Source organism: Ranitomeya variabilis, chromosome 5, assembly GCF_051348905.1.
Source record: "Ranitomeya variabilis isolate aRanVar5 chromosome 5, aRanVar5.hap1, whole genome shotgun sequence".
Classification (NCBI taxonomy): domain Eukaryota; kingdom Metazoa; phylum Chordata; class Amphibia; order Anura; family Dendrobatidae; genus Ranitomeya; species Ranitomeya variabilis.
In genome coordinates, this window is record NC_135236.1 from 441,343,463 (window position 1) to 441,366,394 (window position 22,932).

The 22,932-nt window shown below is 43.4% G+C and overlaps 1 protein-coding gene across 3 annotated transcripts in view; it reads right to left on the reverse strand.

Annotated features, from left to right (window-relative positions):
* Nucleotides 1-22,932, reverse strand: part of USP15 (ubiquitin specific peptidase 15) — a 128,767-nt gene that overhangs the window by 71,820 nt on the left and 34,015 nt on the right. For 2 of the 3 annotated variants that reach the window (XM_077265371.1, XM_077265372.1), the window contains exons 5-6: nucleotides 22,434-22,579; nucleotides 20,661-20,719 (exon numbers count right to left, since the gene is read on the reverse strand). In XM_077265371.1, coding sequence (XP_077121486.1) covers nucleotides 20,661-20,719; nucleotides 22,434-22,579 — 205 coding nt within the window. Of the gene's footprint in view, nucleotides 1-15,582; nucleotides 15,670-20,660; nucleotides 20,720-22,433; nucleotides 22,580-22,932 lie in introns of all 3 variants that reach the window. The other variant, XM_077265369.1, reaches the window with a different exon arrangement.

The window sequence follows — 22,932 nt, forward strand, 5'->3', positions numbered from 1 at the left end:
TCTGCAGTCATTCCGTGTGTCTGCAGTCATTCTGTGTATCTGCAGTCATTCTGTGTGTCTGCAGTCATTCTGTGTGACTGCAGACTTATGAATCCCCCCAGTGTCAGACTCAGGACCGGAGGGTATGTATGAGTTAGAGGGGCGGCCTCAGCCCAATACAAGTGTATGAAAGCAAGGCCACGCCCACTGGCCGGGGGTATGTATAATTCATACATACCCTCTGGTCCTGGGCCTTAAACCGGTGAATACTCGCAGCGTACAGTGCAGGGGGATTAGGTCTGCAGTCACACAGAGTGAATGCAGCATTATTGATTTGAACCGAACAACCCCTTTAAACGCCACCTTATCTATAGTAGTAACACACTAAAATCACATCAGATTTCAGCCTTATATGTATCAGAAACGCATATCTGCTATGAGCGCCGGCCACAGGATGGCGCTCATAGCAGATCAGCAATGACAACCACACGAGTCTCCTGCAGACCTCTGCCTCTGTCAAGAGATTATCAATGGGATTTAACATGTTAACAGCCGCGGGTGGATTGCAATTACACCCAAAGCTGTAAGGGGCACATGACAGCTGATGAAATCAGCTGTCATGTGACGGGAAAGAAGCGTATAGAAAGGGTAATGGTGTGCACTCTGGTCAAAGAATGTGGAGGTGCTGGTAAATCAGACCGTGTGGTCAAGTCAATAGTAGAAGAAAAAGTACCGCACACTCGAAGTTGATATGATGCAAAAAGGTATAAGCCAAATTTATTAACACAAACAGGATGTCAACAATTGCCACTGTGTTAGTTCGTAGAGAGAAAACCCGATGTTTCGACCCTCCCGGGTCTTATTCATGGGGTTACTAGGAAACAAATAGACAGTATAAGCAGCTGTTTGTGACATGATATATAACGAAAACAAACAAGAACAAAGAAAAAAAAATAGTAGTTACTCACCGATAACGGTGTTTCTCTGAGCCCATGACGGCACCACGGAGAGAGGGGATCCGCCCACCAAGGACAGGAAACCTACAGATAAAAAGGCGGTACCTCTCTCCTGCATCAGTTGTTTACTAGAGAACGATGGGAGACTATGAACAGAGACTTGCTTTAACATTATCTAAATACTTATCATGAGATACCGCGTGACTATTATCCTATTAACATAAGGCACTATAATAATGTGCACACCCAGGAAGTGAAGGGAGGGAATGTACGGGTGCCGTCATGGGCTCAGAGAAACACCGTTATCGGTGAGTAACTACTATTTTCTCTGACGCCCATGACGGCACCACGGAGAGAATTGCAGAGATTTGTACATTAGGGAGGGACCACTGCTTCCAGAACCCTTTTACCAAAAGTAAGGTCTGAAGAGGAGGTAAGGTCCAATCTATAGTGCCTATAGAAGGTGGACGGTGAAGACCAGGTAGCAGCTTTACATATCTGCTCAATAGAAGCTCCGGCCTTCTCCGCCCAAGAGGTTGCCACTGCCCTTGTCGAGTGTGCCTTGATATTTCCCGGGACGGGTACGCCACTCGCTGAGTATGACAGGCTGATGGCTTCTGTAATCCATCTTGCCAGGGTGCCTTTAGATGCTTTCTTCCCCTTCCGGGGACCCTGGAAACACACAAAGAGAGAGGAATCCTCCCTACTCTCCCTAGTGGCCTCTATGTAACGTATCAGACATCTCCTTACATCTAATGTATGTAACGCATCTTCCTCTTTGTTTTTGGGGTTAGGACAGAAAGAGGGCAGGGATATTTCCTGAGTTCTGTGAAAACGGGATGCCACCTTTGGGAGATATGCAGGGTCAGTTTTTAGGATGACCCTATCATCCAGGATTTGAGTAAACGGGGGGTTGGCGGAAAGGGCTTGGATATCACTGACCCTACGTGCGGACGTGAGTGCAACTAGCAGGGAAGTTTTTAAGGATAAGATTTTTACTGAAGCATCTGATAATGGTTCAAAGGGAGGTTTGGATAACGCCCTAAGAACTAAATTTAAATCCCACTGAGGGGTAGATTTCACAGGTAGGGGCCTTGACCTACCGGCTGCTTTGATGAATCTAGATATCCACCGGTTCCCTGCTAGGTCATAGTTAAACAGAGCTCCTAGAGCCGCTACGTGCACCTTTAAGGTGTTTGTGGCCAGACCCAACTCTAATCCCTTCTGCAGAAACTCCAGAATGGCATTAAGAGGGACACCCTCCCCAATTTTGGAGCCTGAAGATGAGAGAAATTTTTTCCAAATTTTCCCGTACTGTCTGGTTGTAACGGGCTTCCTACTTTGTAACAATGTAGAAACTAGCCCCGGGGAAAACCCTCTGTTTTCTAGTAGCTCCCTTTCAAATGCCAAGCTGTCAAGTGCAAACTTGCCACCTGAGGATGATGAACTGGGCCTTGGGAGAGAAGGTTCGGGAGATCCGGCAGAACCCATGGATCGGAGATGGACATTCTCCTCATCCAGGAAAACCAAGGCCTCTTCGGCCAGAACGGGGCTATTAAGACTATGTGGGCCCCGTCCTCCCGAATCTTCCTCAGCACAGCTGGAATCAGAGCAATAGGGGGAAACGCATACGCTAGTTGATGGTTCCACGGTATTAGGAACGCATCCAGGGAAACAGGGTTCCCCCACGGTGTTATGGAGCAAAAGGTGTTCACTTTTTTGTTCAGATGGTTTGCGAAGAGGTCTATGCTTGGTGAGCCCCATTTTACCGCGATTTGATTGAACACTAACTGATTTAGCTCCCACTCCCCTTGTTTCAGGCGGGAGCGACTTAAGTAGTCTGCTCTGAAATTGTCTACGCCCTTTATGTGCAGGCCCGATAGAGATTGAAAATTGCTTTCGGCTATGTGGAAGATTGAGCTGGTTATCTCCATCAGACTCCGAGAACGGGTACCCCCTTGGTGATTCAGATATGCTATCACCACCTTGTTGTCTGACATAATTCTGACGTGGTGAGACCGAAGGGGCCCCAGGAACTCTAAGAGTGCAAATTTGACCGCCAACAGTTCTTTCATATTGGAGGATGCCTTTTTCAGATATGGAGCCCAATCCCCCTGAGCTAACAGGTCGTTGAGGTGAGCCCCCCACCCGCTGGGACTTGCGTCTGTTGTCACTATCCGAGATACAGGAGTCACCCACGGGATTCCCTGGGAAAGATTGCTTAGTGATGTCCACCAGCCCAGAGACCGAATTGTGTTTAGTGACAAAACGAGCTGACCTTCTATATTCCCTTTTAGAGAAACTTCCTCTGACAAGATTTGCCATTGAAGTTCCCTTGAGTGTAAGTGAGCCCATTGGACTGCCGGGATGCAGGCCGTCATGGATCCCAGGAGGGACATCGCTTGGCGCAGTGTTATGGAGGGATTGTCTCGCCTTCTGGATACCAGATTTATGATGTTTTGGATTTTTTCCCCTGGAAGGCGACATTCTTGTTTTATCGAGTCCAGAGTGAGACCCAGGTACTCTTGGATCTGGCATGGTAACAATCTGGATTTCTTTAGGTTTATTACCCAACCTAGTTCTTCCAGGGAATGTCTGATTGTTTTTAGCTGTTCCTCGCAGTGTTGTGGAGAGGAGCCTATTATCAAAAAGTCGTCGAGGTAAGGTACTATCAGGGTATCTTTCTCCCTCAGGTGAGCCATTACCTCCGCCACTATTTTTGTGAAGACTCGCGGAGCTATAGCCAACCCGAAGGGTAGGGCTAAGAATTGAAAATGGTATACCACCCCCTTTATATGGACCGCTATTCTGAGGAACTTCTGATAATCTTTGTGAATAGGGACGTGATAGTAGGCATCCCTTAAATCCAGGACTACCATAAAACACAGTGGAAACAGCATCTTTATTGAGGTCTTTATTGTCTCCATCTTGAACGGCTGGATTTCTAGAAATTTGTTTAACTCTTTTAGATTCACAATAGTTCTGAATGAGCCGTCCGGCTTCTTCCTCAGGAACAGAGGGGAGTAGCACCCTAGACCTCTTTCTTGTAGGGGAACTTCCATGAGAACCCCTTTGTTTACCAGTCCTATGACTTCTTTTTCTAATGCCAGCTGCTCTTCCTTTGAAGATCTTAGAGAAGTCGTCCTGAATGAGGGGTGAGGGGGTTTCTGAAATTTCAATTTTAGACCGGACTTTACTATGTTCAACACCCAAGGACTGTTGGTAATCTTTTCCCAGGCTGAGGCGAAGAGGGCAAGTCTTCCCCCCACCTGGGGCAAGCCTTCATTGTGCGGGTTTTTTATTGTCGCTAGGGGTTTTGTTGAAGATGAAACCCTTGTTTTTGTTTCGCTTGTCTTCCCACCTATCCTGGTTTTTCCCCGGCTTCCTTCGGAAGAACCTCTTGCTCCGAAAGGGCCTTCTGTATGAAGGGAAGCCCAGGGCGGGGAAAGATTTCTTTTTATCCCCAGCTTTTTCTAGTATGTCATCTAGAGTGGGCCCGAATAGGAACTCTCCTTCACAGGGAATTATACATAATTTAGACTTGGTCTGGAGGTCCCCAGGCCAACATTTTAGCCAGAGGGCCCGCCTTGCGGCATTAGAAAATACCGCCGACCTAGCGGATAACTTGATTGAGTCCGCCGAGGCGTCAGCCAAGAAGGCGGCAGCTCCCCGCATAACGGGCAACATTTTTAGCATTGAGTCTCGGGAAGACCTGTTTTTGAGTTGGCTTTCCAATTGGTCTAGCCAAACCATCAGGGAGCGGGATGTACAAGCGGCAGCGACTGCTGGTTTAAGGCCTCCACCAGCCGCTTCCCATGAACCTCTGAGGAACCCATCTGCTTTTTTGTCCATTGGGTCTTTCAAAACCCCCATGTCCTCAGACGGAAGGGCATATTTTTTGGATGCTTTGGCGATTGCCACGTCCAGTTTAGGAGCCTAATCCCAGAAGGAACAGGACTGGTCATCGAATGGATATTTCTTTTTTGGAGTGAGTAGTGATTTTCTCACAGGCTTTTTCCACTCTTTTTTGATCAAAGATTGAATTTTTTCATTGAGAGGAAAGGCCCTTCTCTTTTTCTGGTCAAGCCCTCCGAACATTATGTCTTGGACGGATTTTTTGGGGTGAGGATCTGCCAGCCCCATAGTGTTCCTAACGGCTTTAACAAGGCTATCAGTTTCTTCTATGGGAAAGCAGCTACGGCCCCCTGAGGAAGATGAAGATGATGATGAGGATGAGGAGGAAGAATTAGCCGAGTCTGAATCCGTATCTTCCCCTGAATCACCCGATTCAGGAGATGGAGATCTATGTTTAGTCTTCCTTCTCTTTCTCCCACCTTTGAGGGATTTAAAGGTTTCCTCTACCTGGACTTTAATCAGGTTTTTGAGATCTGCCGCAAACTCGGGAAGGCCTTCTGACACTGTCTGCTGAATGCAAACACTGCAAAGTCTTTTGTCCCATGAAGATGGAAGATCTTCTTTGCATAGGGCACATATGACATGTTTAGTTTTACTTGTGCTTTTCTTCCCCTATGGTAAAAGACACAAAGATAGATTCTCACTATCGCTAACATTCACGGAGATCACTCACCACCTTATGGACCCGTAAATACCGGTTGGGCACGATCCGTGTTCTTAGAGCCGGACACAATGCTGGACTCTTTGCTGTGTAGCGATCCAGAACGCCCTCCGGTAGAGCCTTGGCCTTTCTGGGTCCGTCGCTTCTGCTGCTGCGGCGTTGGTTGTGGAGACGCCCTGGGAAGGGGAGATACCTGCTCCATATCGCTCACTGGTGAGCATTGGCCAGACTCCATTTCAGAAGCGCTTTTGCCCCCAGACGCCCCGCTTAAAATAGCGGTGGAAGGCGCTTTTTTTTTTTTTTTTTTTTCAGCGCATGCGCAGTTCGCCCTGCGCGTGGAATCCCGCGCCTGCGCAGATCGCCCGGGCACGAACTCCAGCGCCTGCGCATTCCTCCAGCGGCGACGCCGGCACAAGGCAGGGATCGCAGCGCTTGTGCGCACGCAAGCCCCTGCTGCTTAAATACATCCGTTCCTCGCGCGGGCGCAGATGAAGCAAGATGGTGGCGCACTTAGTAACGCTGACTCCTCGGGGACTCTCGGGAGCTCAGGCTGCAGACTGACGCCAGGGAGCCACATCGCTCCTATCCATAGAGCGGACTCTTGGACACGGCTGCTGCTGGTAAGACTTCTTAGAGAGGCGGCTCCTGCCACCTCTCTCCGCGCACCCTAAAAGGCCTACCAGCCCCTAGCGGTGGCGCTTCGGGTCACCACATCTAACCGAGGCAGGGGGGCCCCCGCTGCCTGGATCGGCTGATTGGCCCCGGACTCCCACGAAGAACTTTTCCTCTGACGGAGGTGATCTGTAGGTCTCCCATCAAGGACAGGAAACCAACTGATGCAGGAGAGAGGTACCGCCTTTTTATCTGTAGGTTTCCTGTCCTTGGTGGGCGGATCCCCTCTCTCCGTGGTGCCGTCAGGGGCGTCAGAGAAACAAAGATAAGATACCAAAGCATAATAAAAACATACTATGTACAATATATACAGAGCAACCAGAGATAATGATGGGGGTACTCTGGGGAGCAGCAAAAGATCAGTCTATGGTACAGAGGTAATATCTGCAACTACCTGCTTAGGGGAAAGATAGTAACGTTTACCTGCACTCTTTTGTTACACATACATAGGGGTGGCAGTGTTGGCAGCCAAGACACAGGTCCTTTAAGGTATAACCTGTCATTACAATAAAGAGTCAACATTTATGCAGTGCATAGGCAATAAGACAGCATTGTTCCAATGTGAAAAAAGGGGGGGGGTTTGTGTTTATAAGACACGTTTGGTCATGAAGATTAGGAGTCAGTCCCAATGGAATATATTGTAATAGGGTAACTAAGGGGCAGTATATGTGGGAACCAATAAGGAGAGATGTTGTGGATACCTTGTAGATTCAATAGTAGTTCCTATAGAATAGGTTAAAGGGTCCTGTTTTGGGTAAACTGCAGCAAAGCAAGGAGTCCTGCAGGAAATATGGGTTAGATAAAAATGCACTATAGAGGCTGGACGTTCAGGTGGATGTATTGAGGGTACCTTAGTGTGGGTCCACTAGCAGCTCCTCTGGCAAGTATAGAAGGGTCCTGTATAGGGTGACCGGCAGTTTCAAGGGCTGTCCTATGAATAAGGTATGGTGGATTAGACCAACCAATACTGAGGAAAGGTATGGAGGGAAGGTGCAGAGTAAGGGAGTGGAGGGTCCGTGTACCTGCTCTCTTGTATGTCCGGGGGTTAGCGGCGCATCCCGCGCCCAGCTGTATAGTCCTGGGTGGTAGGTAGGGGTATGTCCGCATGTTTTCTATAAATACCGCCGTACCGGAAGTACGCGGTCCCGGACCGGAAGTGACATAGTCACTTGGTCTGCGCGTGCGCACTAGGTGCTAATAGCAAGTAAGGGCAAGAGGATGCCAATAGATGGGAGTAATGTCTGTGTGCGGCCGCAAGGAAATGATTGTATAGAAGCCGTATAGGACCCACTTCTCTGTGTAAAACGGGGGCAGAGCCACAAGCCAGTGGAGGGATGTGTATATGCACTTAGGTTGAATGGCACAGATCTGTTAATGGACACTTGAAGCGGGTCATGTTGTGTAGAAATAAAAAATAATAATATATAAAAGAAATGATTATGGAAAAATGATGAAAAAATAAAAAAGTTGTAAAGAATTAAGATTTCTTTAAAAAAATGAAAAATAAAATAGAGAAAAATAATAATAAAATAATGAAAATAAAAATAATGAAAAAATAAAAATAATGAAAAATTAAAAATGAAAATAAACTGGGGCAAAAATTAAGGGTACTGACTATATGGAACTCACCTACTGAGCAGGGGGTTCAACGTGTCTGGAAGGCAAAAAGGTAAAGGTTAGTGTACTATTGTAGCAGCCAGTCTATTTCCCTGTTGAGACCCTTGGGGGATAGGGTCTCAAGTTTATGAATCCAGAACGTCTCCCTTAGTTTCAATTGCTTAATGTGGTCGCCACCTCTTCTGGGTCTAGGAACTTGTTCGATTATCTGGTACTTGAGTTGTGCCACCGTGTGTTTGTGCTTCGCAAAATGATCAGGAAGGGGTAGCCAGGTTTTATTGCAGCGGATGGTGGATTTGTGGCTCGCAATCCGGTCTTTTATGTGCTGTGTAGTCTCACCTACATATAGCAGGCCACATGGGCACTTGATGATGTAGATGACAAAATTGGAATTGCATGTATAGAAGCCACGGATGGGAAATGATTTACCTGTTCTGGGGTGTGTCACGTTGTCGGATTTGATGATATTGGAACAAGAGGCGCAACTGAGGCAAGGAAATGTTCCGTGGCGCTGTGGGGCCAGTGTATTCTGATCAGTGATGGGGCGTAGGCTACCAATGTCAGCCCGGACGAGTCTATCCCTAAGATTGGGAGCCCTCCTATTGCACATAAGGGGTGGTGTAGAAAAACTAGCTATACTGGGGTAGGCTCTTGCTAGAAGGGACCAATGTTTTTTGATAACCATCTCCACTTTGGGCATAAAGGGGTGGAAGGTATGTACAAAAGGGACTCGATTTTCATTGGCCTGTCCCTGAGGCGGCGAGACTGGCTGGAGAGCACGTGCCTTCTCCTGGTTGAGTAGGCGTTGAGGGTAATGCCTTTCCCTGAATTTGTTGGACATTCCATCTAGACGCGTATGGAGTAGGTCAGGATCCGATACGATCCTTGCTACCCTTGTGAATTGGGATCGAGGGAGGCTGTTACGTGTGGTCTTTGGGTGGCAACTGGAATAGTGGAGAAGACTATTGCAGTCAGTTGGTTTGGAGTAAAGGTCTGTTGAAAGACTACCCTGTGCGTCCTTGTGTATAAGGGTGTCTAGAAAGGGAATCTGGTTGGGATCATACTGAATGGTGAATTGCAATTCCGGATAGATGGAGTTCAAATTTTGGTGAAATGCCTGAAGTGTGTCAGGTGGTCCAGTCCAGATAAGGAAGATGTCATCTATATAGCGAAGATAACAGCCTACATATTGGTTGTATCGGTCATCTGTATATATGAAATCCTCCTCAAAGGCATTCATATAAGCATTGGCGTAAGCCGGCGCAACGTTAGAGCCCATTGCGGTGCCACGGCACTGTACATAGTAAGTGTCTTCATACAAAAAGTAATTCTCGTATAGGACCAGTCTCAACAGGTCTAGGCAGAGGTGTATAAAGGCAGGGGATTTACCCGAGCCCTCTAGTAGTCGTTTGGTCGCTGTAACGCCTTTTACATGGGTAACAGATGTATACAGACTATTGACGTCCATGGTGACTAAGAGGCTGTCTGGAGGAACATCCACCTGTTGTCGTATTACGTTTAGAAAGTGTCCCGTATCTAATATAAAGGATTTGGTAGTTCTGATTAGTGGCGTCAGAATTTTTTCTAGGTAAATAGATAAGGGTGAAAGAATAGACTCGGTGGATGCCACTATGGGGCGACCGGGGTGATTGATCAGTGATTTGTGAATTTTTGGAAGGATATAGAAGACTGGAGTCCAGTCTTCTATATCCTTCCAAAAATTCACAAATCACTGATCAATCCCCCTGGTCGCCCCATAGTGGCATCCACCGAGTCTATTCTTTCACCCTTATCTATTTACCTAGAAAAAATTCTGACGCCACTAATCAGAACTACCAAATCCTTTATATTAGATACGGGACACTTTCTAAACGTAATAAGACAACAGGTGGATGTTCCTCCAGACAGCCTCTTAGTCACCATGGACGTCAATAGTCTGTATACATCTATTACCCATGTAAAAGGCGTTACAGCGACCAAACGACTACTAGAGGGCTCGGGTAAATCCCCTGCCTTTATACACCTCTGCCTAGACCTGTTGAGACTGGTCCTATACGAGAATTACTTTTTGTATGAAGACACTTACTATGTACAGTGCCGTGGCACCGCAATGGGCTCTAACGTTGCGCCGGCTTACGCCAATGCTTATATGAATGCCTTTGAGGAGGATTTCATATATACAGATGACCGATACAACCAATATGTAGGCTGTTATCTTCGCTATATAGATGACATCTTCCTTATCTGGACTGGACCACCTGACACACTTCAGGCATTTCACCAAACCTTGAACTCCATCTATCCGGAATTGCAATTCACCATTCAGTATGATCCCAACCAGATTCCCTTTCTAGACACCCTTATACACAAGGACGCACAGGGTCGTCTTTCAACAGACCTTTACTCCAAACCAACTGACTGCAATAGTCTTCTCCACTATTCCAGTTGCCACCCAAAGACCACACGTAACAGGCTCCCTCGATCCCAATTCACAAGGGTAGCAAGGATCGTATCGGATCCTGACCTACTCCATACGCGTCTAGATGGAATGTCCAACAAATTCAGGGAAAGGCATTACCCTCAACGCCTACTCAACCAGGAGAAGGCACGTGCTCTCCAGCCAGTCTCGCCGCCTCAGGGACAGGCCAATGAAAATCGGGTCCCTTTTGTACATACCTTCCACCCCTTTATGCCCAAAGTGGAGATGGTTATCAAAAAACATTGGTCCCTTCTAGCAAGAGCCTACCCCAGTATAGCTAGTTTTTCTACACCACCCCTTATGTGCAATAGGAGGGCTCCCAATCTTAGGGATAGACTCGTCCGGGCTGACATTGGTAGCCTACGCCCCATCACTGATCAGAATACACTGGCCCCACAGCGCCACGGAACATTTCCTTGCCTCAGTTGCGCCTCTTGTTCCAATATCATCAAATCCGACAACGTGACACACCCCAGAACAGGTAAATCATATCCCATCCGTGGCTTCTATACATGCAATTCCAATTTTGTCATCTACATCATCAAGTGCCCATGTGGCCTGCTATATGTAGGTGAGACTACACAGCACATAAAAGACCGGATTGCGAGCCACAAATCCACCATCCGCTGCAATAAAACCTGGCTACCCCTTCCTGATCATTTTGTGAAGCACAAACACACGGTGGCACAACTCAAGTACCAGATAATCGAACAAGTTCCTAGACCCAGAAGAGGTGGCGACCACATTAAGCAATTGAAACTAAGGGAGACGTTCTGGATTCATAAACTTGAGACCCTATCCCCCAAGGGTCTCAACAGGGAAATAGACTGGCTGCTACAATAGTACACTAACCTTTACCTTTTTGCCTTCCAGACACGTTGAACCCCCTGCTCAGTAGGTGAGTTCCATATAGTCAGTACCCTTAATTTTTGCCCCAGTTTATTTTCATTTTTAATTTTTCATTATTTTTATTTTTTCATTATTTTTATTTTCATTATTTTATTACTATTTTTCTCTATTATTTTATTTTTCATTTTTTTAAAGAAATCTTAATTCTTTACAACTTTTTTATTTTTTCATCATTTTTCCATAATCATTTCTTTTATATATTATTATTTTTTATTTCTACACAACATGACCCGCTTCAAGTGTCCATTAACAGATATGTGCCATTCAACCTAAGTGCATATACACATCCCTCCACTGGCTTGTGGCTCTGCCCCCGTTTTACACAGAGAAGTTGGTCCTATACGGCTTCTATACAATCATTTCCTTGCGGCCGCACACAGACATTACTCCCATCTATTGGCATCCTCTTGCCCTTACTTGCTATTAGCACCTAGTGCACACGCGCAGACCAAGTGACTATGTCACTTCCGGTCCGGGACTGCGTACTTCCGGTACGGCGGTATTTATAGAAAACATGCGGACATACCCCTACCTACCACCCAGGACTATACAGCTGGGCGCGGGATGCGCCGCTAACCCCCGGACATACAAGAGAGCAGGTACACGGACCCTCCACTCCCTTACTCTGCACCTTCCCTCCATACCTTTCCTCAGTATTGGTTGGTCTAATCCACCATACCTTATTCATAGGACAGCCCTTGAAACTGCCGGTCACCCTATACAGGACCCTTCTATACTTGCCAGAGGAGCTGCTAGTGGACCCACACTAAGGTACCCTCAATACATCCACCTGAACGTCCAGCCTCTATAGTGCATTTTTATCTAACCCATATTTCCTGCAGGACTCCTTGCTTTGCTGCAGTTTACCCCAAACAGGACCCTTTAACCTATTCTATAGGAACTACTATTGAATCTACAAGGTATCCACAACATCTCTCCTTATTGGTTCCCACATATACTGCCCCTTAGTTACCCTATTACAATATATTCCATTGGGACTGACTCCTAATCTTCATGACCAAACGTGTCTTATAAACACAAACCCCCCCCCCCTTTTTTTTCACATTGGAACAATGCTGTCTTATTGCCTATGCACTGCATAAATGTTGACTCTTTATTGTAATGACAGGTTATACCTTAAAGGACCTGTGTCTTGGCTGCCAACACTGCCACCCCTATGTATGTGTAACAAAAGAGTGCAGGTAAACGTTACTATCTTTCCCCTAAGCAGGTAGTTGCAGATATTACCTCTGTACCATAGACTGATCTTTTGCTGCTCCCCAGAGTACCCCCATCATTATCTCTGGTTGCTCTGTATATATTGTACATAGTATGTTTTTATTATGCTTTGGTATCTTATCTTTGTTTTTTTTCTTTGTTCTTGTTTGTTTTCGTTATATATCATGTCACAAACAGCTGCTTATACTGTCTATTTGTTTCCTAGTAACCCCATGAATAAGACCCGGGAGGGTCGAAACGTCGGGTTTTCTCTCTACGAACTAACACAGTGGCAATTGTTGACATCCTGTTTGTGTTAATAAATTTGGCTTATACCTTTTTGCATCATATCAACTTCGAGTGTGCGGTACTTTTTCTTCTACTACGGGAAAGAAGCGGGCGCAGCACCAGAGCCCGCATCAAAGGTGGATAGATGATGTATATAGGTCATATGTCATGAAGGGGTAAATACTAATTCCAGTTTCCTCGCCTCTGACTATATATTTATGCAGCTAATTACAATGAAATTCTGGCATGTTTTACTTAGAAAAATGATTGTCCCTAGTATGAAATGTCAGGGGTATTCCCATCTGCTAGATCCTATCCCAATATGTAGTAGGTGTAATAATAATATTAGCAAATTCCTCCAATTAGAAATGTAGTATAGTTCTTCTGACTCGCTAGGTCTTTTTTTTCCCATGTACAGACATAGCAGCCCCACCGGCCGGTAGTTCAATGTGTGGCGGCTGCTGGAGATAACTGCAGATCAGCTCCTGCTCCCTGAAATTCTTCTTTCGTGAGCATTAACAATACATGGAATAAAAAATCATTTGATGAATTTAGGAATTGAGGAAACACTGAAAATAGATAAAAAACAAGATCCTTAATGTAGAGCTATAGGGCGATTTCTGGCTACAAGGAGGTGTGCAGAGAAAAAAAATGCTGAACGTGTGCATTGTCAGCTTGTCTGGAATAAAAATGCTAATTCATCGTCTGTACCGAGGAAGTCAAATGATATTTTTTTCATTCCCATTAAAATACAAATTACCCATTACACACTGCCCTGGCACAGTCTCAGGTTCAATAAGGAGACTGCTAATAGCCCATTTATGATGCCACGGGCGCAAGCAACAAACTATTAGCACAAAGGTATTTTACAGATGAAGCTTTGGACACTGAAAAGGTAGACAAATATGTATAAAATACACATGATGCCAATATAAGATGTGTGCGAGGCTAGTCATCGGTATTCCTAGCTAGGCAGTAGATTACTGAAGCAATAGTCTGCTGGAAATGACTAGCAAATGCAAGTGGTCACACGCTTTGAAGTAACGCAACAATGGTGCTATAAATAATAATAATAATAATAATAATAATATTCACAATAATAGAGAGCACAAGCAACAAAACCAATAGACATGCTGGTGAAAATCACGGCATTTTCAGTACTTTTGAAAAATAAAACCTACAGCACACACATGCAGAATATTGCATATTCTTGTTATTATGAATTTCACAAAGGAAGATTAGCCAGGAATTTACACCTTTTCATTCATTGGAGAACTAAACTATTTGGATGTGGAGATTTGTTTCCTTTGCATCTTAGAACGCCAGAAACATACAGGGACCGTAACAAGTTGTGTTTTGTACCAAACACAGCGACGGCCATTGGCCAAGTTACAAGATGCTCCCACTTTCCCTACAGTCTCAATAAGTAACCCACCTGCTCACATTGGCCTGTGCAGTAGTACCAGTCTGTTTCCCCCCGGGAGCTGTGCTCCTGAATGCAGCTGCGCTTGTATCTGAAGGTCTTTATTTTTAGTCTATTTAGGGCTTCTGTCCAGTGGAACATATATTATATTATTGGGTGGGTTCATGCGCTCAGGCTTAGAAATGTAGTTTTTAAATCCAAATCCAAGTATGGCTTCACAAATGGAAGTCTCAGTCTTCCTTTAATCGTGGGATACCATCGGATACTGGTTTTGGATTAAAAAAACTACATCAAAAACCTTAAAGAGGAATTGAAAAGTCTGCAGTCACTCTATTTGACTAAAAACTTGCGAATCATGACAGTGTGCGATTCCCCTGTATTCCCCATGCGGGTGGGCAGTCACGTGACTGTATGTATGCCATTTACATTCTTGCAGTCACACGCCCACTAGACTCCTGCACTTCTCGATGTGCTAGCAGATAAGTCTAGTAGGCATGTGACAAATGGCATAGATATAGTCATGTGACTCCCCACCTACAGTGGGAAAACAGTAATCGTGACACCCGCACATAGCGCACTGTCACAATTCAGCAGTCAAATTGTGTGACTACACAGCTTTAATTTCAGCCTGGACAGCCCCATCAACATGGTAACTCACCCTAAAAGAGTTGTCCAGCTAGAAAATACTAACTTACTAATATACTTATAATACCAAACCTCCGCCGATGTCCTGCGGCCAGCACCTTAACAGGGTCCCAGCAGCTTCATTTCCACATTTGCTTCACTAAGGGATATAAGTTACTGCCCCACTCTCTCTTGGTGACATGTTTAAAGGGGACATCAACTTTTTGCATTGAAACAGCCCACTTACAGAACGTCAAACAGAAACAGGGGTGGGAAAGCGCTTTGCCTGTGCCATAATGAATGCAGAAGAGGAGGTTCTGGGACAGCAAGACAAACATGGGACTTTGATAATTAAGCTATTAGTAAATTGTTGTCATTTTAATCTAGCTGGAGAACCCCTTTTAAATTAGCACATTTGTCTTTTTGAATCAGTGAAATAAAAAGGATGGGCTGCTCTGGGATGACAGAGAACATGAGCGGTAGATTGAACCTTACCATTGACTATACAAGACCACCTCTAACAAAAGGTAGCGCTTTACTTTAAAGAAATATTGTGAGATTGATTTCTCAAAGGCGATATAGTTAGTTGCTTTAATTAGAAAAACTTTGATCCGAGTATTACCTGTGTTATGTATGTAAAAATATGTAAAAATTAAGACACACGCAGATAAATACATAATCATGCAAGGCATTAGAGAGATCAGGCCTAAATTGTGGAGCAAAGAACCTAGATGAAGAGGAGGAAAACTTGACTTGCAGTAAGTAAAGGGAGCTTGGGACAAGTCATGATTTATTTAGGACGATGGGTTCAAAACCACACACTCCAGGACACACGGCTTACTTTCTGGTGCTGAAGTTGCTATAATTATTTGACAGAGATGGAGCAGATATCTTTGGTAATGCTGAACACTGTGGTGTACCTGTAGATCTTCAAAACATGGAGACAGTGAGGAGCAATGGTGGGTTAGGACAGTCGAGAAGTGAAAATCGTGAGGCACACACACACACGACCAATAATATTTGTTTGGGATTCTAGATAAAGACAGTGTTGGGATAATAGGATAAGAAGCTAAACTAGGAAAGTCCTAACACCGAACCTTTCAGTGCGAGTACATAGAGGTAGAATTATCGATATGGTGGGGAGTATGATATGCGTGTGTGTAAGTATTATATAGGAAATACAGTTACGTTTGTGGGTGTAACGTGGAAAAATTCACAGGGTACAAATACTTTTTCAAGGCACTGCAAATTACTTGTTATTAACCCGTTTCCGTCATCGGGCGTAATAATACGCCGATGTCGGACACCTTCCCTTTGAGGTGGGCTCCGGCAGTGAGACCACATATTTTCCGGCACACACCAGCTGTTTTGAACAGCCGACATGTGCCGCTAACAGCTGCGGGAGGAATCGCAATCCTCCCGCGTCTGTTTACCTGCTAAATGCCGCTGTCAAACTCCGACAGTGGCATTTAACACACGCTTCTGGCAAGTGCGCTGGAAATCCCACCCATTAGTGACCACTGTCACATGATCGCGGGTCACCAATGGGTCAGCATGACAACCAGAGCTCTCCAGCCGACCTCTATGGTTGTCAGTGCCGGATTGCTATGAGCCTGTGGTCGGCGCTCATAGCAAGTCAGCAATTCTGCTACATAGAGGGGATCTGATCATTGCCAGTATGTAGCAGAGCAGGTCGGGTTGTGGCAGCTTCTAGCCTCCCATAGAGACTATTGAAGCATGACAAAAGTAAAAAAAAATGTTTTTAAAAATATATAAAAAAAGAAAAATATATAAAAGTTCTCCCCATTCAAAATAAAACAATAAAAAAATCAAATATACACATATATGGTATTGCCGCGTTCAGAATCGCTTGATCAATATTAAAAAAAAAAAAAAGAATTAACTTATCGCTAAAAGGCGTAACAAGAAAAAGTAAAAAAGCCAGAATTACGATTTTTTTGGTTGTCGCAACATTGCATTAAAATGCAATAATGGCCGATCAAAAGATTGTATCTTTGCCAAAATGGTATCATTAAAAACGTCACCTTGTCACACAAAAAATAAGCCCTCACCCAACCTGACATCACAAAAAATGGAGACGCTACGGGTATCGGAAAATTGCCTTTTTTTTTTAACAAAGTTTGTAATTTATTTTTCACCACTTAGATAAAAAATAACCTAGTCATGTTAGGTGTCTATGAACTCGTAATAACCTGGAGAATCATAATGGATGGTCAGTTTTAGCATTTAGTGAACCTAGCAAAAAAGCCAAACAAAAAACAAGTGTGGGATTGCACTTTTTTGCAAATTCACTGCACTTGGAATTTTTTCCCCATTTTTCAGTACACGACATGGTAAAACCCATGGTGTTGTACAAAAGTACAACTCGTCCCACAAAAAAAAAAAAAAAAAGGCCTAACATGGCCATATTGATGGAAAAAAAAAAAAAAAGTTATGGCTCTGGGAAGGAAGGGAGCGAAAAACAAAAATACCTCCGGTCATGAAGGATTTAAAAATCCTCTCAGTTCAGAAGGAAAAGATGTTTATTTGCAGTTTGTTGCCTAGGTTACCAACCACTGTTGCAGTCTAGCTGAAGTGACCTAACATGTGCAGTGCTTACAAGCGCTTTTCTATAGAGCTTGTAACCACTGCTCTAAAGCTGGGTATGGATCCCTGCTTGCTCCTGAGCAGGCCAGCTTCAGTGCTCCACGGATACTGCAGATGAAAAGCTGCCCTTTATAGTAACATTGGAGAAGCAAGAGTTTGGGCCAGCTGTAATGATACGTCTGGTTGGAATTGTCAATCAATCAGGTGCGAATCTGAATAAAGAACATAAGACTTCCCCCATTATCCCTTCCTGGCCAGTTGATTTTCAGTTTTTGTGTTTTCATTATTTCCTCCCCTTCTTCCAAGAGTCATAACTTTTTTATTTTTATGTCCTTATGGCCACTTAAGGGCTTGATTTTTGCAGGTCGAGTTCTAGTTTTGAATGGCACCAATCATTTTCCTATTACAGGGTTAAAGTGGTACGGTAAGTGGTATTCCCATCTCCAAGATACTATCCCAATATGTAGTAGGTCTAATAATATTAGCAAATAGTATATAGTTCTTCTGACTCGCTATGACTCTTACCTCATGTGCAGGCATTGCAGGACCTTAGGTATCCATGGTTATGACCACTGATATTGTGCAGGGTGGATTGATTTAAATCACGCCGATTTAAATCATGATTTAAATCACGATTTAAATCAAAAGATTTTTTTCTATTTAAATCGGATCGATTTAAATCATGATTTTAATCATGATTTAAATCACTGATTTAAATCAAAAGGTTTTTTTTAATATAAATCACGATTAAAATGAGAAGTGAGAGCAGTGCGCATGTGCGCCCATAGTTACACGGACGAAACTAGGGGCAACGATCTAACGCCAGGGTGAGGGGGGGACCCCAAAGTAAGTAAAAATCTTTTTTGTTTTACTATATGGCAATAGGTAGGTGTTTAAAAGCAGCATGTCTTAATTGTATAAACTATTAATAGCCTCCACATTTTGTTCATACTGCCCCTTTAATTCCACACTTCTAGCTTGGTTTCACTTTTGGTTTAGTTTCTTTTTCCATTCAGTTGACATGCCCAAACTTGTTGGATAGTCAGCAGTACTTGGCTGTAGTAACAATCAAACTTCATAAGTGATCTGTGTGAGCCATGGCAGGTCGTAAGAGAGACCCTATTTGGGTTCATTTTGTTGAGATGCCAGCAGCAGATCTTGGAAAGAAAGGTGCAAGAGCAAAGTGCAAATACTGTCAAAAGGATATCCAAGGACTTGTTTGCCGTTTGAAATCACATTATGAAAACTGCAACCAGAAGGGAAATGAAGATGTTGATAGTGAAGTGTTTCTTTGGTCATCTTCATCACCGCACTTCTCATGATGTTGCCTCATTCACGCTACCAGGCCTTGCATCTCTTTGTTGCATCGTTTGCATTTTGCACGCATGCCTGCCTTACCGATAGGCGAAGGAGCTTCATTAAAATATTCCCAAACTGGGTCTCTTTTACGGCCTGCTGCCATTATAAGGAAAGAATGTAATAAACCTCAGATCGTACACACAAACAGATCCAGACTTGTCTGTCTGTGGCTATGCTGCAGTATTGTGCTCAAAGTTTCACTTTCATTTTTTTGTCTGCTTGCCCTTCCTCCTCAAAACACTTAGATTCACATTCTTCTTGTGTTGTGCAGATCTATTCCACTCCAAACAATCAGAAACATATTGTCTAACTTCTTGGACTTGGCACTGAAGGGGTTGATTCTGTATTCATAGGTTTGTAGAACAATAGGATTAAGGTCTTTTTCTCAACTCTGTTCATGTTGTAACATTTTTGCCATGAAGAAGAGGCTGGGACCTCTGCGGAGTCAAATTCAGTTTTGAGAACTGCGTAAGTAAAGCGAGCGTCTGTGATAATATAGGAGAGAAACTGCCCACTAATCCTACAGAAACCTCTGGAAGAGCATGGCATTGTGAATGTTACACATATACAGCCTTTATTCTACTGAGTTAAACAACTCAGCTTTATCTCATGATGGAAGAACCTTTGGATGGTAAAATATTTTCCTCAAAAAGCAGTTTATTGAAAAAAATCCGATTTAAATAAAAAAAATCCGATTTAAATCAAAAAAATCCGATTTTTTTGATTTTTTTTAAAAAACATTGATTTTTATCCACCCTGATATTGTGACAGTTAGCGAATTGCTAGTGGTCGTAACATAGTAATATAGTTAGTAAGGCCGAAAAAATACATTTGTCCATCCATGGATAGGCAGATGATCGCAAGAGCCATCAACTGCTGGGAATGATAGAAGTACGGCTTCTGAGCTTGTTTCAAAGTCAAGAACCCAACATACGGCTTAATAGTATGTCATATGCCAGGGAGGGGTTGATTAAAGTAATACTGGATTACTTATATTAAAGATATAAACTTTTTTCGTTATATACAATTATTTACGGATTTCTTTCAAAACTACTATCCATTCGGTTAAATTATAATAATATCTACTATATTAAATTGTCGGGGCAATTTATGTGCACCATTGGAAAAAAAAAAAAATAAATCAAATGTGAATTGCTTAAAGCGATTGTCTCCTTTCAGATTGGTGCCTCCTAATGTATTTTGTTAAAAACTAAAACTACACTTCCGTGGGTCCACTGGTAAGCCTCCACTTTTGCTCCCGGTATCTGGCATTGACTGCGGCACTGACACCAGGCAATTAGTAAGCTTGGCGGCTGTGCCCGGGTAGACTGAATGCCGCTGGGCTCCCTGATTGGCTGGTGAACGGTCAATGTGACACCCATGCCGCAGTCAATGCCAGATACCGGGAGCAGTGGCCAAGACACGCACTTTGACCCCGGGAAGGCGAGTGTTAAAAAGTGTCTGAAAGGGAACAACCCCTTTAATGGGAATGTACCATCTACATTTTTTTCATATAACAATCAAAACCAGATAGTAGGACCTATTCGTTTTTAATATAGATTTTATTTTCCGTACATGGGTCACCTCTAGTCTGAGATTCTGTTAACAGTATTTTGAGATATGTTTTACAACAGCTAAGTGAGTCATAAAAGGCACTAAACGGGGTTGGCAAAATTTTAGGATTATTTTATTTACATAACAAATAAGACAATAAAAAAAAAATTAACATTAAAAAAAATCTTTACCATAAAACTGTTCACACTAGTTTATTTTCTGAGGATACAATCACTTTTAACAGTTAAGACTATAAACAGCTCTTTTTATTTAACCGTCAGCTTCCGTTGTGACTCCCGTTTTTCATTTTAGTTACGTTAATTTTTATTCGACATATATACAGTTAAACATATTTAATGAAAAAAAAAAAAAAAAGACTAGAAAAAAAAAGCAACTTACTTCGGCATTGAACCTCTTGGCCACTGACCGTCTTGGTTTCTCTGTTCAATTACCAGCATCTGTGCAAAAAAAAAAAAATAGAAAAGAGAAATTAATCTTAAAAGCTTAGACTTAAAAAGTGTGTTCCCTAAAGTGGCTGCTACACTGAGCACCGGCATTGCATCGTGGTCATTCAAATGAATGGCACTCCTTTTAGTGCAGGGACTAGACAGCAGTGGTGGACGGTCTCCTTGGCAACAAGATGTAATCAAAAGTAGTGATGATATCTTTAGAATGGCTGAAAATTATAACAAGAACCGTAAATTGCAAAACTGTTTTTACAAGTGCTATCTTAAAATACCGCCTCTTAAGGTACCGTTACACTAAACGACTTACCAACGATCACGACTAGCGATACGACCTGGCCGTGATCGTTGGTAAGTCGTTGTGTGGTCGCTGGGGAGCTGTCACACAGACAGCTCTCTCCAGCGACCAACGATCAGGGGAACGACTTCGGCATCGTTGAAACTGTCTTCAACGATGCCAAAGTTCCCCTGCAGCACCCGGGTAACCAGGGTAAACATCGGGTTACTAAGTGCAGGGCCGCGCTTAGTAACCCGATATTTACCCTGGTTACCATTGTAAAAGTAAAAAAAAAACACTACATACTCACCTTCTGATGTCTGTCACGTCCCCCGGCATCCACAGGGTTAAAACTGCTTTCGGCAGGAGCGCTGGTAATGCACGCGCTGCTGCCGAGAGCTTCCCTGCAGTGACTGTGTCACCGCTGTGCTCTGCTTTACGGCCGGCGCTGACACAGTTAACCCTGTGGACGCCGGGGGACGTGAGACATCAGAATGTGAGTATGTAGTGGTTTTTTTTTTTAACTTTTACAATGGTAACCAGGGTAAATATCGGGTTACTAAGCGCGGCCCTGCGCTTAGTAACCCGATGTTCACCCTGGTTACAAGTGAACACATCGCTGGATCGGCATCACACACGCCGATCCAGCAATGACAGCGGGTGATCAGCGACCAAAAAATGGTCCTGATCATTCCCATCGACCAACGATCTCCCAGCAGGGGCCTGATCGTTGGTCGCTGTCACACATAACGAGATCGTTAGCGGGATCGTTGCTTACGTCACCAAAAGCGTGACGTTGCAACGATATCGTTAACGATATCGTTATGTGTGACTCAGTTAGAAGATAGGAGTGCCCCTTTAAAAAAGGTTTAACTTTTAAACAACCCGGAAAAAAAACACTCAACTAGATAAAAGATCAGTGTCCCGAACAAAGACCCCCTTCCTTTTCTTTTGTACTATCTTTTGTATCAAAACAGGATAATAGTTAGTCCAGATTATTTTGCCATTTTATTGTTGGAGCATTATCACTGTATTTTAAGGCAAACCTGTTCAGAAATCATAAGTAACCACTGATATAAGGACTTGTCACACATTGTACTTTTTCTGTGCTTTAAGCAAAGCAAAAAACGCAGCATTTTACAGTACTAACAAAGTGAATGAGATTTCTGAAATCTCATGCTGCTTATTTTTTTCCTTGCAGATTTGAAGCAATTTTCTAAACCTGTAACCTATCCATTCTTTCAACTTTTTCACTCATTCAAATTATTGAAAAAAAAAAAAAACACATCAAAAGAGGAATGCAAAAACGCACGTATTTCACAGTGTTTTTCCTGTTACCACTGATTTACAAGATGCTAGAATCTGCCTTTCCTTAAGTATCAGCAGAAAACTATGCCAGGTAGGAGAACACATGGCAGGTCAGTACTCTACCTGTCCTTGATACAAGCCAGCATCCTGTATAGTGCTCTCGGGTTTATTTAGAGGTTCAAACGTATTGCTCATATATTTGTTCCACAGTCTGGTCTCTTTTTCATCTGGAATAGTGAAGATTTTTCTCATCTCCTTTTCAATCATATCTGAATGTAGTAATAAAAGAATTTAGATAATAAATAAGACGTCATTCACTAGGATATTAACAGTTTCATGCTGATCAGTGATACACAGAGTTATGAACGAGCATTTACAAATATCTGTTCGACATACTAGGTCTAAATATGCTAACCTAAGAATGTATGTCTCCTTCACCAGAAAGTTTTTCTCTATTTTCTATGTCAACTGCAAATACGAAAACAAGTAAAATCTGAACAATAGATTTAGTTTATTAACTAAAAATGAAATAATTGCAGGATAAACTCCTAAAGTGTAACAAATAAATAATTTTCCATTACGGAAATGTTTTACTACAGAAAAATAAGTGAAACACTGTGCA